This window comes from Notothenia coriiceps, unplaced genomic scaffold, assembly GCF_000735185.1.
Source record: "Notothenia coriiceps isolate Sejong01 unplaced genomic scaffold, NC01 NC01_scaffold00027507, whole genome shotgun sequence".
Lineage (NCBI taxonomy): Eukaryota > Metazoa > Chordata > Actinopteri > Perciformes > Nototheniidae > Notothenia > Notothenia coriiceps.
In genome coordinates, this window is record NW_011360208.1 from 1 (window position 1) to 16,865 (window position 16,865).

General features: G+C 39.5%; 1 protein-coding gene and 1 long non-coding RNA gene across 2 annotated transcripts; both read left to right on the forward strand.

The window, feature by feature from the left end:
* Positions 1 to 953: 953 nt before the first annotated feature.
* Positions 954 to 9,269, forward strand: LOC104957635 (constitutive coactivator of PPAR-gamma-like protein 2). Its single transcript, XM_010785278.1, has 4 exons — positions 954 to 1,238; positions 2,055 to 2,190; positions 2,470 to 2,533; positions 3,250 to 9,269. The coding sequence occupies exons 1-4, from the start codon at positions 1,028 to 1,030 to the stop codon at positions 3,496 to 3,498; spliced, it is 660 nt and encodes a 219-aa protein (XP_010783580.1). The 5' UTR covers positions 954 to 1,027; the 3' UTR covers positions 3,499 to 9,269.
* Positions 9,270 to 13,993: 4,724 nt separating this feature from the next.
* LOC104957636 (uncharacterized) lies at positions 13,994 to 16,268 on the forward strand. The gene is made up of 3 exons (XR_799684.1): positions 13,994 to 14,144; positions 14,555 to 14,695; positions 16,065 to 16,268. It is a non-coding gene; the product is annotated as an uncharacterized lncRNA (long non-coding RNA).
* Positions 16,269 to 16,865: the final 597 nt, after the last annotated feature.

The window sequence follows — 16,865 nt, forward strand, 5'->3', positions numbered from 1 at the left end:
GAAAATGAAGGCTATTAAAAAGTATTAAACTGCATTTTTCCAAGGTATTACATTTTGTAGCTTGTTTCCAATAAGTATATAAATGGTCCAAAGAGGTTGTATTCTACAGTCTGCCTGAATGTAATCACTGCGTAGGTGTGTAGTGTGATTCTGTGTAGTTTATTTATGGCATCCCGTTGGATTTGACGTCATCTGAACAGGACATCACACGCTCACTGCTTGATAGCGTGAAGGTCCGTTTACGCCGGTTGTTAAACAACATCGTTATGGGGAAATGCAAGTCTGCGTCCAAATGGTTGGAAGATAAGGAGGAAGGACAATCAATACTTTATATAGTTAATATGAGGTAAAGTGTGTCGCCAAGGTAACCGGTTAGAACTCAAAGTGACGATGAGGTCTTAAAATGTATAAAGGGTCTTAAAAAAGGTCTTCAAAGGTATTACATTTGACCTCAGGATTCCTGCATATACCCTGATGCAGCACGTAGAAGTTAAGATTGCATATATACATATGAGTGAAGACAAATAAATATATATATACATTTCTATGTGCAAGTCCAAAGTAAGTACATTAAATACAGAAATGTAGTTCATAAAGCATTTGAATGCCTTTGTGTAGTGGCCGGTTCCCAGTCCAATTTGATACTAACATTTAAAACATGAATATCTTGCATGTTGTCAAATCAGCTGAAGCCGTTTCAATTTAGGCATCCTTATTTTTCAGGAGTAACTTGGTCCAAACACTGAATGTACTGATTGAAAACTAAAACGTTAATAATCTTAAATGATTGATGAACTTAATAAATGTTTAACTGGAAGAATGTGACTGCTGTCGGTTACTGTGAACGTCCTTCACTTGCTAAATGCTTCTCACAGGGAACATGTTAATATGCAGAATCAAATGGCACTCTGCTAACGGCTGTCTGGGGAACAGACATTTCCACTTCAGCTTGGTGGTGCGTTAACAGCAATAACTTCTCACATGTGTCTGTGCTCTGCAGGAGGAGCTGGTGTCCAAGGTGGAGAAGATGCGTCAGGCAATCCTCGAGGGCATCAACCTGTCCCGCCCTCCTCCTCCTCCCCCTCCTCTTCCACCTCCTCCCTTCCTCCCCGCTTCCATGGTGCCCCCTTTCTACCCCATGCCTCCCCTCTACCCACCTCGCCCCATGGGCATGCCTCATCATCATCACCCACACCATCCTCACTACCCCGCCCAGCACAGACCAAGAGCCTTCCCAGGTACACGGATGCCTCCTTTTTTTTTTAACATACTTTGTCCTTTTCATAGATTTATAATTATCTTCATTTTGAACCAAATGTCGAACTAGAAACCAGTTCTTAGCAGCTTTTTAAGAACGCAAAAGTGAGAACATTGAAAAGCGTGTTTTTGATATCTCTACTTCAATGCAATCCATAAAGGAAGAGGATGAGATGGTGAGAGCTGACAACTCGTTACAGCTGCAGCACGTGTATTATAAAATGACGTTAATATAAAGCCTTACAGATTCCCGCCACAATTAAATATCGTCCGCCACAAATGGATCTCATAAAAAAAAAAAGATATTTTTGAATTTTTTGAATTTTGGTGTTCTAATGGATAGTGAGGTGGGCTGATGATCGGAAGGTTGCGAGTTCAAATCCCGCCTGGAACACCACTACTAGTGTGCCCTTGAGCAAGGCACTCAGCCCTCAGTTACTCCAGGGAGAATGAGGCGTCTGCTAAATGCCTGAATTGTAAATGATATCTTTGGGAGAATAAAACCCACAGATCCTCAACTCCGGTGTGTCTCACTCATTAACAACGCAACACAGAGCAACAAGAACGTTGTCTACAGTAGCCATGAACTCGCATGTATTTTCTTGCGGGGGGGGGTGCGGTGCGGTGCCCCCACAAATAAAATCACGCTGCTTACTGCAAAACAACATACAGTACTATAGAGTATTAGTTAGTAGGTCATGTATACATGTTTTATAGAATGTTGACAACGCTATAGTTTCTTATTTAAGTCCCTACAATAAGAAAAGTATCAGTAGTCACTTTTCTTCTTTCTTCAGGCCTTCAGTCAATCCCCCCCCAGGGAGGGAAACTGGAGATCGCTGGCATGGTCGTCGGCCAGTGGGCCGGGAACAAACCAGTCCGTGGGAGAGGGGGCTTCAACATGCAGGTGGTGTCAGTGGGAGCAGGGAGAGGGTGAGTAACATGAGGATCCTTCATACACCTAACAACTGACAAGTTATCGTAGAGCTGGATTTTCTCTGTGTTCTTATAATCTCGGTAGATCAGTCGGCCACAAGCATATGACTGTATGCCGTCATTGTGACTCTGGATTCAAAGTTGGACTGTTGAGTTATAGTGATTACATTAATATGGGCTGTTAATTACTGATGGCGACAATGAGCAATTTAATGCTGGTGAGATCAAACCCTAAATCAGACTACTTATACCCCTCGTTCTGTCTCTTGATCACAGGAGGGGTAAAGAGATTCCAGCTAAACCAAGGGTGGTGAAAAAGACGCCTACCAACAGATCACAGGTAAGAACCACTGTACTTTTACCCTTAGCTCTTTAGAGCGATAGTTGAGATTCTTTGCAGTGCTGTTGTATGAGTAAAGTATTCATTGTCGGTGTATAATAGTATATAAGCTAAGCAATGTATATAGTACTGACTGTTTTCTCAGCTTACGTTGCCACTATGCAGGCCTCTGCCACGGGAGTCCTTTGATAGAAACAGTAATGTTTCTGTGCAGAATTCAGGAGATGCTGGTTTACCGTTGCTGCGACTAGTCTCATAGTTTGTGTTATTGTGTGACTTTTGCACGTTTAAGTTTGGATGCAACAAGCAAACTAACTGATCAAGGCAGCGGTAGATTGGAAACTCCGGTGTCCTAAATAATAGATTTTGACAAAGGAGTCTGCTGGCTTTGAAGAGCGAATAGATAACAGTTTTACTTCCCTGTCAGATTAAGATGTCTTACAACAAGGTACAGTGGGGAAAATATAGACTTTTTTTCAACATCTAAATTATGTTTTGCTGCTGCCCCCGTCCAAATAAAGCAGTATATTTTATAGACAGTTCATTCATCTCCATCATTTCCTGACCTCATACTTCCCACAGTAGAATCCATACATTTTGATCTTATTGTACTTTTCCCACCTGAATATCAATCACAGCTATAATTTCCCTCTTTATCACGTTGCATCTGTCCTGCTGCTCTTCTGTTAATATTCTGTCTGCCTATCGCCCTGCAGACGTCGCCTCCCCCCCCCTCCAGCAGCCCCCCAAAGCCCTCAGAGGAGGCGGCCGGCTCTCCAGAGGCTGCGCCTCAGCAGCTGAACGGCAGTGCTGCAGCCATCGCCCCCCCCCTGGAGCTGGCCCCCCTGGCCCAGCCAATCCCGTGTGCCTTAGCCAGAGACAACCAATCAGATGGGGTGGAAGTGGAGGTCCCCTTTTGCCTTGACGACTGCCCGTCAGACGGAGCGCTACAGAAGGAGGAGTGACGGCGTCCTCTCCCAGGATGCATTGCTCTGAGAGAGTTCTGTGTTTGACTGCCTTCCCCTGTTTTTGTAGCCCCGCCCTGCTAGCTGTGCAGCGTCACATGGAGCAGGAGGTGCAGCGAGGCTCGCCCCCACCCCCCCCCTGCTCCATGGGACGTTCAGTGGCAGTTAGCTGTTACTTCCTGTTAAGTTTTTCATGTGGTTTTACATTGTTTTACAAAGAGAGGTTTTCTCCATGAGTCTGTAAGCGCCCCGCCCCTCAAAAATCCTAAATGCCTCCCTCCTGCATTCAAGAGTAAAATAAGCTTAAGCCCACCCCCGTTACAACCAAGCACTTAAACCCCCCCCCCTTAAAGTATGGGTATCTGTACAGTTAAAATGTCTTATTTTGTGTTTTTAATGGTCCCATTGTCAGATGTTAAGCATGCGGTTTAGGGTGACAGATTGGATGTGGTTTCCATGGTTACAGCATCTAGGCCTGGGCGCCATGGTCGGTGTTGACGTGTTTGATGGTTGGTTTGTTGCCATAGCCGTCTCGTGTGAGATTTATCTTACATGAATTCTAGGTATGTGAGTAAGATTTTAACAAAGTGATGGTACCATTCTTCTGTGCAGTGACCCCCCGCCCCTCCGTACTCACAACGTTGGTATACTTACTAGCAAAGAACCCCTTTTATTGATTGATTGGTTATCTATCACAGGAGCACTTCTGCACCACCACGGTATTGGCGTGATATCTTACTTTGACCAATGTAGCATAGACCAGTGCTTAGCTGTGCTTTGAGACCCCCCGCATTTATGCACCTTAAGCCCTAAAGTATGAAAGATATAACCCCGCTCCTCCAAAAAAAAAAGTGCATTATAATATTATCCTCCCATGCCCCTTGTCCTTTACTCCCAAAGCTTTGATTGTATTACCCAAACGGAAGCACTTAATGTTGTATTTAAATATGATGAATTTGAACAAACCCCTATACCGGTTAATTGACCGTCTGAGAGGGGTGTTCCCCGCCCCTAAGTAAATCATTATGACTTGTAGAACTACATATAAAGGTAGAGATGTATTTGAGAGACATCAGAATGTGAACAGAGTGGTTTCAGACAAAGAGGCACTTTGTTTTTAAAAAAAAAAAAAAAGAAAAGTTTAAACCACACTGGATAGTCTTCTACCAGGTGAGAAAGAAATGATAAAACTCTGAGGCACGTTCTGGAGTTCAAGGCCAAAAAAGAAAAGAATAATGCTGCCAGACAAAAGATGGATATGAACGGTGAGGGTTTGGGTAACTGCTGCCAGGCGGAGTTCCCCGCAGACTGGCCTCGCACGTTCAGACATAAAACTTTGCAATTAAGCTGAAAAAGGACTCCTGATGTTCCGCGTCGAGGGTCCTTGGGAATCTTTTCAGATTTCTAAAAAAAAGTTATTTCCAAAGTGTATTTTAAGAAAGGCCAGCCTACTGAGGCAGCCAGTGATATAAAAGGGGTGTGGCGAGTGACAAATCCTCAAAGAGCCCCCCCCCCCCACCCACTCAGGTGGTGATTGAGTTTCGGTTGTCATTTACGATAGCCCAACACCATGAGCCGCAGCGCTCTGGTGTGTCACTTTAGACCAACAGGAAGCACTTCCCTGCCCTGAAGCACCTCGGCCTGAAAACACGGCGAGGCTTTATGGGTCGGATCACATGACGGGAGAGAGGGAGGCCTCATGGCGGACCCCCCAGAGGGCCGCTCAACAATCTGAGACTTCTAAGATATTGAATTGTTTTATTAGAGCACTTATGTTTGTAGAGAATGAGATGTGTCCCACATAGTAGATTTCATCTGACTACGGAAATACAATTTACCAATAGCCGGTAGCACAACTGCAAAATGTAAAAAGCAGTACACCGACAGATACTGCCTGAGAGATGCTGGCCATGATCATTGTAAATCTCTATAAACTTACTTGGAGAGGTTGAAATGAGCTCACTATGTTAAAAAAAGGCAAGTCAACAAAGAAGCACCTTATTTTCTTACTATGTTGATGACTTGTGCTCTATCGTGTGCCACAAAATTGACATGGAAAAGAAGCTCTTACGAAATGCCGTTTTGAAGGAAAAAACCCTGACTATATCTGTAAGTGTTAATGTAGTCGCGTCAGACATCCCCTCAGTTTATGAACTCAACCATGACCGTTGACCCAGCCGCGAGTCGTAGGCCTACGCTCGCCATCACAAGGCTGGGCCGCGCCGCCGTCTCTTACACCAAATGAAATCAGAGGTTTCGGACCCGTTAGCCGTTGATTGGTAGGGATTAAGAGTTCGAGTACTGTAGGTGTTCATAGGTGAAGAGTAGGTAACGGCGTCGGGCTGAACACAGGACTGTAATAACACAGACACCAAGACTAGGCTAGAGAATATAGCTCCACTGGCCGAAAAATACTAAGTCTAGAATTACTAGGAGTCATATACTTAACTGCTTTTCAACTTTTGACATTAGTACAAATATGTGTATCGCAACAGTACATTGTTAGAAGATGGCTTTTCTGCGGCGAGCCAGAGCGTGATCTGGTATACGATGCCCTCTCTCGATTCGCTCGCCAGATACCAGAAATGCCACACAGACACACACATATACATTTAAACAAAACACACACATACAGGTATTCAGTTGCATTTGTTACCAGCGGCATTCTCTCTGCTTTTGTGCTGAAGTGATTTTGTGCAGTTTCAGTTCCCAGTGGAGTGCTCTTCAGTTCATCAGAGATCATTTTTTGGTAACACATTCTACTGAGTCTTATACAAAAAAAATATCCCACATTTTCAAGTTTGCATGGATGGATTTAAAAATACAGGCCATGACAAACACAACCATATATACACACACTTAAACACACACACTTACACACACACATTACCACACAACACACACATACATAGATGTTAAACCCTGAGTTACACAGTAGCTAGTATGGATAAAATAAAGTCAACACAATACATGATGTAGTGTCCCTCTCTCGTCCTTGTCTGTTTTAGTTCGATAGATATTTGATCAGTGATTTTTATGCTTGTTATCCTAACCCCCCGCCCCCCCCTGCTATTACACTTTTTCTCGCCCCCCCTCCTACTCCCCCATAAAAGGTTCATTCACTTCTTCTCTTTAATGCCCCCTAATCTTCCTTGTAGTCTACATGCATCCACACACACACACAGACACACAACATGGCCACTGATTTAAATTTGCACTGACACAAAACCAATCCACACATTTTACACACAGGTTACCCCTCCTGTCCGGTTCTTCAGTTCTCTCTTTCACTCTTATCGCCTCCCTCTCTGCCTCTCCTTTTAGCCCCTTTTAGGACCGTTTCTATTGGCTGTTTTTTCTCTTTGGGCTGCCCCGCCCCTTAATCAACCCAACTAACAGTAAAGGTTATATTAACGTTGATAATCAGTTTCTGTATGTATCTAGCCAGAGTCTGGAAAAAAAAATCTGAAAAAAAAAAATCAAAACGGTTTTATTCAATTGTGCAAATGTGTTTTTTCTTACTATTTTTAATGTTATTACATCTTCTAATCTAATCCTTCTACCATTGCTTCAGTTAGTACTGAAATACGCTTAGCCAACCTAGAGATTTGAACTGTAATGATTGCGATTTTCCTTACCTGTATTTTATATGGCATCTTTAGACCACCGTTTATTATGTACGTAAGTAAATATTGCCCGTTTTCGAAATTCAAATTGTCGTCTGCACTATGTTCTGATCCTCATAATATCCCTGAAAACTATTTCGTGGTCGACTCATTATCAATCTAAGCTGAACTTGCACAAAGCAGCGTAACATCTCTTGTAAACACCTGAGAACCAAAGTACACCTAGCATCCCCTCTACTCCATATAAAGCCCCCCATAGCCCCTCCCGCTCCCCGGCATCGACGGTTTACCCCCGAGTAACAAGTTTTCCGATGAGTATGATTATATATATATATAATGACATTACAGCACGTGTGATTTATCTGACAAGTCTGTGAGGTAACGGTGTTTTTTTAAACGCCGTGGTTTTCGTGGAGACGCAGACAGACAGGGAAAGGAAGGAAGTTTTTGTTCGACAGTGAGTGAGCGAGTGGGCAGGTTTTAGGCATTGTGGGTCAAATCACCCCTCCTGTTGCTCGCTCACGCCTTTTTGTAACTTCTTCATTGACTGAATTCAGGCTGTGTGCGAGCCATTTGCACACGCTCAGATCAACACTAATACAAAAAGGAACAACATCTGGCAGATGTGCTTTCAGTCACGCTGGGGTTTTGGCGCCCTCTTTAGCATTTCTCACATGTTATTGTTGTGCTCTCTCAAACTTGCCTTTAACTGCCCAGACTCGGATTGAATCTGAGGAGCTGAGTCTCTTCACACGTGGGCATGGATATTCTGAATGTGGCTGGATTTTCCTCAAAACACAAATCTGAGATTATTTAGCATCTAAATACATGGCATGTGAAGTGCAACTAAGAAATCATTTATGATTGTTAAGATCCACAATCGTATTCTAAGACCCATACTACACCCTTTCACCAAGTTTCAGGATCATTATTCATTTTTGTAAACCTGCGTACAAAGAAACCAATCTGAAAACATTTCCTTGGTGAAGTTAATTAATAGATTAGAGGTTAATCTATGAACAAATCTGCAACTATATACTACCATTTTGTTAATTTAGATCAAATGTTGGAGCAAAAATTTCAAGCATTTTCTTAACAGGCCTTTTTATTTATTTATTCTCACATTAAGACAAAAACAAGAAAAGAAGGGCATATTAATTGAAAGTACTTCTTAGTTGCCACGTGGATTTGTTCATGACTTTTTGCATGGAAATTGTGAAACTTATTTTTTTAAATGTTATTCATTCAACTATGAATTTGTTAATTGAGAAAATGACATCAAACAATCAATTCAATGCATTTCTGATCAATTTCCTGCTCTCAGCCGAAGTGTCATGAGGAAAATTCACCTTCTCTGACTGAAATGATAAGAGTTGTCCAGCGGATAGTAAAGGCATCTTGCCTCACAGCCGACACAAATGGGAGCGCCTCTTCAGGAGCTCGACAATGTTGAAGAGAACCAAAAGTCCCAGAAGAATATAAGTGTGCTATGTTGTATTGTAGAAGTCAAACAGTGTTATTGTCTGTCATACAGAATGTGGAAAGGGGTCATCAGCTGTGTTGTACCTGTTCTGATCTATTTGCAGGGTTCTCACAGCATTTTGTCCTGCTTGAATAAAGGTCCCTATATGTCTGTCTCTCTCTACACTGCCAAACCCTCCCTCAACAGCCCCCCAAGCTCCAGTATAATCCCCCCCCNCCCCCTCCTCCAATGGAGTCCCAAAAAATGGGTTCAAGTTGATCATTATTGGCTATTTTTTTGTTTTGTCACGATTGGGCCCTTAGCCACAAATGTACCAATGCATGTACTACAGTATCCACTCAAAACTACCTGCGCAACGAAAAGGGTTAAATTTATCCATAATATTATTGTTATAGAAATATTATCATCATTATTGCTGTTATAATTATGGTCGGTATAATTTGTCATCATTGTTAGCATTATGGAAGCACCAGACTGTTTGTGGAAAGATGAGAAAAAAGAAAGCTTTTTTTTTTTTTTTTTGTCTGGCTGTTGGTGGTCTGATCTCACAGAGGGAGGGGAGGAAAGGTTCAGAAAGAGACAAAGATGGCAGTCATGTTTGTACTGGTTGGGAAATGACTTACAGTGCTGAAATAAAATTTATTCTTTTAGTAAAAAAAGTATTTCTGGAGTCTAGTGTCTTTTTATATGAAATGTTTAAATGTGCAGGTACTTAAAGATGGGTTAGGTGATTCACTTCAGAAACACTTTTTGTTGTATTCCATGGAATGCTGTTAACATCCCGATAGCAATTAATATATTAAATGCTTTGACAATAAATATATATTAAAAAAAATCATCTGTGGAAGGCGTGGCGCTGTAAAAAGCACGACCAATCATCTGAGCCGGCCCGGCTAAAATAACTGGATGGCCTACCTGCCTGTCAGCCTTTCATCTCGTGCACAAATGTGTATCTCGTGCACAAATGTATCTCGTGCACAAACTTATCTCGTGCCCTCATTGGTCATGTGTGCGTTCGTGTGTGTTGGAGGAGGGGCTCTGGGAAGTCTGAAGGAAGGGGCAGATTTTTTTCGGTTGAGTACTTTCAAATTCTAGCGCACTCGAGCTGGTTTCTCCATTCTTACCTACCCCATCTTTAAGCTTTGTTTATGAAAGCTTGAGAACATTGGACTTCAGTATGATTGCTGCATTTCTTTTATTCCATAAATATAGCAATCATTTTAATTGCGTGTAAAATGATTTGATAATTGTGAATTTTATGAATATCTTTAAAATAGTGATGGAAGAAGTCATGTCCTTTACTGCACTTAAAGTATCATTACCACACATAATACTACAGAACAAGTCAAAGTCCTTCATTAAAAAATATTACTAAATGTCATTGGTGGAAGGTTACAACTATATTTACTCAAGTACCGTACTTTCCATTTCAAAAATGTGCTTTGTTCTACATCCTTGTTTTTTCAGTCTTTGCTCCTTACAATATAGTGTAAGGAGTAATAATGTAATTTTTTTTACTTCTCTATTCCTAGTGTTTTAACCCCAACCTTTTTTTTAAATTAAAATTGACTTTATGTTTCTATATATAGTGTATACACTCTTATTATATTGAATACAATTATTATCTATGCCTGGAATTTTAAATAATAATAATATTATTTATATAAAAATTGACTTAATTTGTGTATCCTTCGGTTCTATATATATTTGTTTTAATTCTATTTTATATCTATATTAATTTTGTTTCTATCTGTATTTTGTTTTAAAAAATAAATATATTAAAATATATATTTCTTCATTCTAAATAAAGTCCTATATAAAGTTGTATATAATCCCTATTATTCTTACTATCATTTTTATTATTATTATTTTTAAACTCCTGTTATTTTTATTGTATCATTTTTATTTTATTAAATAAAAAAATAAAAAATCTCTCTGACACAATCGTGACGTCACTAGGCCTCGTTTTCAGGGGTTGGTCACGTGATTTTTGGCGTGGTGAAGCGAGGCATCGAAACATTTCGCTGCGATACTTCTGCTCAGAAATGTTGGTACCGTGTACGAGTAACGTCCGCTGTGAGGCTCACATCGATAACTGGTGCTGATCCAGACGAACCAGCACAGGAACCCCGGCAGCAGCAGCAGGAGGAAGCGGGACCGGAGGATGTGACAGCGGGGCGGGAGAACCGGGAGGACCGGGAGCTCGAGAACCGCCAATTCCTGTTAGCTGTCAGCTAGTTAACACTGTTGGGCTAGCTTAGCGGGCTAGCTTAGCGGGCTAGCTGACTTCAACGGCTTCTGCTGCATTTAAAAGCTAAACTAACCACTCTGCAACAGGGTTTTAATTCTTACTAATTTAATATATGTATTGTTAATGTTAATACATGTTTATTTGCTAAGCAGCTAAAGAGCTTGTAAGGCTATGAAGGTGTCCAGGTTTAGCCTGTTAGCCTCACCTGATTGAGGGTACTAGCTACCAGCAGACCGTGTTAGCGGCGGCTCATTGATTGCTGCTGGATGTGCGTTGGATGTGCGTTGGTGGTGAGGCCAGCTCGTCATGTCCTGCACCTTTTTATAGCATGTTTTATGTTGTTTTTGTCCCCTAGGTCTGCCACTGAAGACCCTCCTCAAGGAGAGGAAGCATCTTGAGAAGTAGGCTTAACATTTTTCTGAAGGATTGGTCTCCTTTTCTGTTCTCTAAAATCTTTAATCTTTCACTACTGTCCTCCTTGTCAGATATCTTTTAACAGAAATTGGCAAAAAACTGCACGGATCATGTAAAAAGCAAAATGTGTATTTTGTGATTGTTTGGAATAATAGAGCCAGTTTGAACTGAGGTGAGTAGGAATGTTAAATACATGAAGGGAAGGGACAAATGTGAAAAGCTGTTAATCTGTAAAAGAGGTTAACTTGTATAATGGTTAAGACGAGGAATACATAATGTGTAGTTCACTATGCATATTTCGATACAAGGTCTAAATACGTAACATAGAAAACTAATTATAGTGTGTGAAACGTGTGGTTTTGTTCTTCTTTGTATAGCCTTAGTATAGTGAAATAGACACATTAGAATTAGGTTTTTAAAGGCGTAGTTCTGATAATTTTTACGAGAAGTTTTATGATTACTTCTCAATAGTTGATGTATGGTGGTCGGCACGCCCCCAGTTTGGAGAACCTGAGTAAAAGAGCAGAGCAATGTACTGCTGTGGATGGGGGCATTAGAAAAAAACATGTCATCCAACTTAAACCAACACGAATATTTGTACTGCTTTACTTTGTTTAAGACAGCCCTTTCTCACAGGCAATTAAAGGCAGTCTTTCTCTTTCTTGGAGGCCACCAGACTCCATTACCAAAACAGGTAATTTAACTTTGTGAAACACAGGATCTGTTAATCTACTCTTTATCTTCATTAGTGAGTTTGTTGTTTTACTGTGTGACTTTGGTGTTCACAGGGGTATGTTCGGATTCACCAAAATCACACAATTACTCAAACTAACTAACTAACCAATCAGAGCACTGGTAGACAAACCCTGCACATTCTGCTTGGTAAAATGTCTATGTATGTTAATGAAGTCTGGTGGCTTTTAATGAGAGCATGTATAAAGGATATCATTCCACGTCTGAGTTTTATTATAATATTTTCACTTCTTTACCTTACAGTTTCAGACTAAAATTAATATAGATATTTGTTTTAAGCTGCTAAAATATGTTTTGTGGCTGCCCCATCCACTACTATCCCTCTCATGCTTATTATTCATTTATATGTGCATTCTTTTAGAAAAATAAGGATTGAAATAAATGACTACTAGACGACGGGGGACAGATTTATTTTGCTGTAAATATATTGTAATGATTTTTGTCTCCAGATAAGAAGGGGGAGCTGTGGGATGAGGTAGTAGTTTGTATAGTTTTAGGATCACACCAGATCTGGGAGATAACTATACAGCCTACTCTCTTTCTCACGGCAACCTAAACCATCACCTCCACGATGGAGACCGTCGGCAGCCTATCAGAATCTTGCTTTCAGTTGCCACGGTGACTGAAGCTTCTGTTGCCATCGGTTGACCAGCACTGCTCCAAGATTACATTGGTTTCATTTAGCTAGTTTTCTTCTGCTGGCGTGTGTCTGTAGCTGCGCTGTGTTGAGGTAGTAAGTTGTGTTGTTGTGGGGTTTGGGATATTTCAACCCCTTTTTTGGAGATACAACTGTACAACTTACTGCCTTCCACAATGCGGCAAAATAACCAGCTCCTGCAGCGCGTGAAGACCGGTACATCCTTCCCTTTTTGCATGTGTTCGGTAAGCTAACACATGGTTAGATTCTCTGTAAAAAGTGGGTATTGCATGATTAGTTTGTCATTTTTTTGTATTTACTTGAGGAATTCTTCTGCAATTATTGTGATAATTAAATAACAGGAATCACTCTGTTTTAGCAACAATTAATTAGTTTCAGCTTCTCTCCTCTGATGTAAAACTGTATTAGAGCTGCAACATATGTATTGAGATTTGACGGAGCAGGGTGTAATTGTACTTTGTATTAGTCCTTTTATTAGAGATGTGTTTGTTTTTAGAGTCTCAGGATGGATCCCTCGTCTTTTTCTCTGCAAACAAAATCTACCTACGGGTACAAATAAAGAACCTGAACATACCAGATTTTTCTGCAGATTATTACATGGATTAGTTTGGTGTTTGTATTAACAACTTAAACCCCCAAATATTCAGTTTACAGTGAGTTTAAAAAGTGTCAAAGCTGCTATCAGAATTGTAGTTGTTGTTTTAAAATGTCTGAAAGCATTAAATTAAATAAAAAGATGCATTTCTGTCAAGGAATTAATCAAAGCTGCTCCATGATGAATATTAATTTCTCTTTTGGATTCACTTCCAGTTGGTAACATTGTCCCTGAAATTAGGATTCATATTGAACCTGTTCATAAGGATGGATTCTTAATTAGAGTATAGAAATATCTAATATATTAAATTCTGTATTTTTGCATCCATTTTGGAATAAATGACGTAACTGAATGATTTGTGTGTTTTGTCAATTGGGATTTTTTTATTTGTGGGGGGAATTTGTATCCTGAGCGAGTCAAAAGCATTCAAGTATATACAGTACATTTTCTATTGGTCTATACTCCACCACTTTAATTTAATAGTTACCTTACCATTTCAGATCAACGACAAGATGATTAAATACTAAAGATTTCAGAAAAGACGATTAATCATTGGGCAAATCACAAGCTGTCCAACAGTATATAAAGTAATTAAAATGAGGGATTAATGCATCAAGGATTATAATTATGTATAATGCGTTATGCTGAATTTAGTTTCTATGCCGATGAGCAGTTTTATTTGAATGCATTTGTACTTTTAATGAAGTACACCTTTTTAATGCATGACTATAACTTTTGATTAACTTATAATTACTTTATCTAAAGGTTAAACACTGGACATATAACCTTCAGTTGAGCTGCTGTGATTGGATAACATCTGTGGGTTGTTCCCTCAACGGCTCACTGATTGGCTAAACCAGAACCAGGTGGGTCCCTCCCCTAAAACAATATCAGCTATTTAATAAAAGAAAATGTAATGTTTTTTTTTATTGGAACTGTTTATTTGACAAATGCTTTACATATAAACATATAATTGCCAATATTATGTGGGTGTACAGGATTGCACTGCAGCACATCATTTGCAAATTGAAGGCTTAACATGAATGAGATTTTTTTGTTCAAATATGTTCAGGAGATCAATATTATCTATTTTGGGGTTCTTGGATATTATATATTATTTCATTATCATTTAATTCAATGTTTTTATATTATTTAAATGTCAGAGTTATTCAAAAAAAAAAATATATATATGCATTTAAATATTTAATTTATTTCTATTTTTCGTTTTATTTAATTTAATTTGAATGTTTTAGTTAATTTTTTCATCTTATTTCAGTTCTGAGCCACAACACAAAAGTCACCAGTTGGGGGCGTGGTTTGCCAACTGCCGAAAAGAAACTCACGAAGAAGAAAAATCAGCAGAAAAAGACGAAGAAGAATCACATAAAGCAACATGGCGAACATTCGGTGTGTCAAGGTGAGAAATAAAAACATAAGTCTTCACACTGCAGCACTGACATTGTTTACTCTTTGAGAATTTGATCTTTAACTATGTTATTGCTCTTGTGGTGTACATTATGTGAGTATTTTTGTCGTAGTTCAGAAGTTTAATTGTGAAGCTAACATGTTTTTACATCACTGTTTCCACCTAATCCACAAAATAAATTATATATTATTTAGTGTCATTTTTACTTATATTTAGGTATTTTTAACTCAAGTGCTTTACTAAGGTAAAAACACCGAGGTATATGTAATTTAATTGAGTGTTTTGTAGTGGTTAAAAAAGTATCACATACATATTTGCATAAATAAAAAAGCATTGATGTCTTAATATATAAACAACACTTCCAAGATATGAAAGGAAGTTCCATTCATCCCTCTTTTCTATACTTGTTTCTTTGGTGAAACATTATTTGGACTTACTTAAAATATTGAGTACATTTTCAAGCTTTGAAATCATGTACATTTGCCTTATGAAATGAGTAAAAGAGAAAGTTAATGAACACAATGTTGGAGTTTTTCCTCATTTTTCAAGCAGAATATCAAATATATGCACAAAGGTGAAGTGTAAAAAATATCTGACATGAAAAACATTTAATCATCATCCAAGATATGCATACAGGTGAAGTGTAGACATTTTTACAAGACGCTAAACAAACAAAACATTAGCATTTCTTTCCTCAATTTTTCATTAATCCTCACTATTGATACGTGACTTTCGATATGATAAAAACTGAAATTGTATTAGTATTTATGTATTAGATTTAAAGAATTTAGACCAAAGGTTGGATTTAAAAAAAAAAAAAAAACGTATATTCTTTGGTCATTAAAAGTGGGGTAGGTAAGTTTGAGAAGCCGGCTCGAGATACACTTTTTGTTATATTCCATGGAATGCTCTTAACATCCCGATAGCAATGAATATCTGAAGTGCTTTGACAAAAAATCCATAATAGTACTGTGAAAAGCACGACCAATCATTTTAGCCGGCCCGCTAAAGTAACTGGATGGCCTACCTGCCTGTCAGCCTTCCATCTGTGCACAAACTTATCTCGTGCCCTCATTGGTCATGTGCGCGTTCGTGTGTGTTGGAGGAGGGGCTCTGTAAGGAAGTGGCAGATTTGTTCCGGCTGTGTATTTTCAAATTGTAGCGCACTCGAGCTGGTTTCTCCAAAATTACCTACCCCACCTTTAATGTGTGAATTTAATCACTGCGTTCTTTTTTCACCCGCCTTCCACAGTGACCCGTTTTTTTTCCCTGTATTCTTTCCTAATTAATTTTTTTTAATTTCTTGTGTTTCCTATATCTTGAACCCCCCTCCTCCCTCTGTTCCCTCCATGCTGGGTAGGGCATGGTGGGTCTGGTGACGGGCGGTGCGTCAGGTTTGGGCCGGGCCACCGTGGAGCGTCTGATCCAGATGGGAGCGTCCGCTGTGATCCTGGACCTGCCCTCCTCTGACGGAGCCGCCCTGGCAGCCAGTCTGGGGGCCCGCTGTGCCTTCGCTCCTGCTGACGTGAGGCCAAAACTTACCAGAAACAATCATTCATTCAAAATCAAAATGCATTTACAATACCATTCAAGTCTTGAGTATTGTTAACATACTTTAAAAATGGTCTGGAGGTGGAATTCAAATGTTAGACTCTTCCTCTGGCAAGAAAAACGACTACATACTAGAGTGATAATAAATTGTGTATGTTTGTATTAACAGCTATTGCCAAACATTTTTTATTAATAGATATTTTAAAACAGGGATTGATTTCATTCGTATTTTTATTAATAAAATATGTTTTAATTTCCTCGCAGAACCAGGTTTTTTTGCCATGTAGGTTCACGAATACGAAGAATTTGCTTTGGTGTAAAATGGTGCATACATAAAGGGGATTAAAAAGGACTGTTATAACATTTTACAAGAAATCTAAATATTCAAAACAGTATGAGAATTTACTCTTAAAAAATAAATAAAATATGTGCAATATATCAGAATTAAAAAGTGGAAGGGCTATGCATTGTTACTGACATTACTGAGTATTTACGCTCAGCAGAGGGCGCTCACACAACGTCCGTGTGTGTGTGTGTGTGTGTGTGTGTGTGTGTGTGTGTGTGTGTGTGTGTGTGTGTGTGTGTGTGTGTGTGTGTGTGTGTGTGTGTG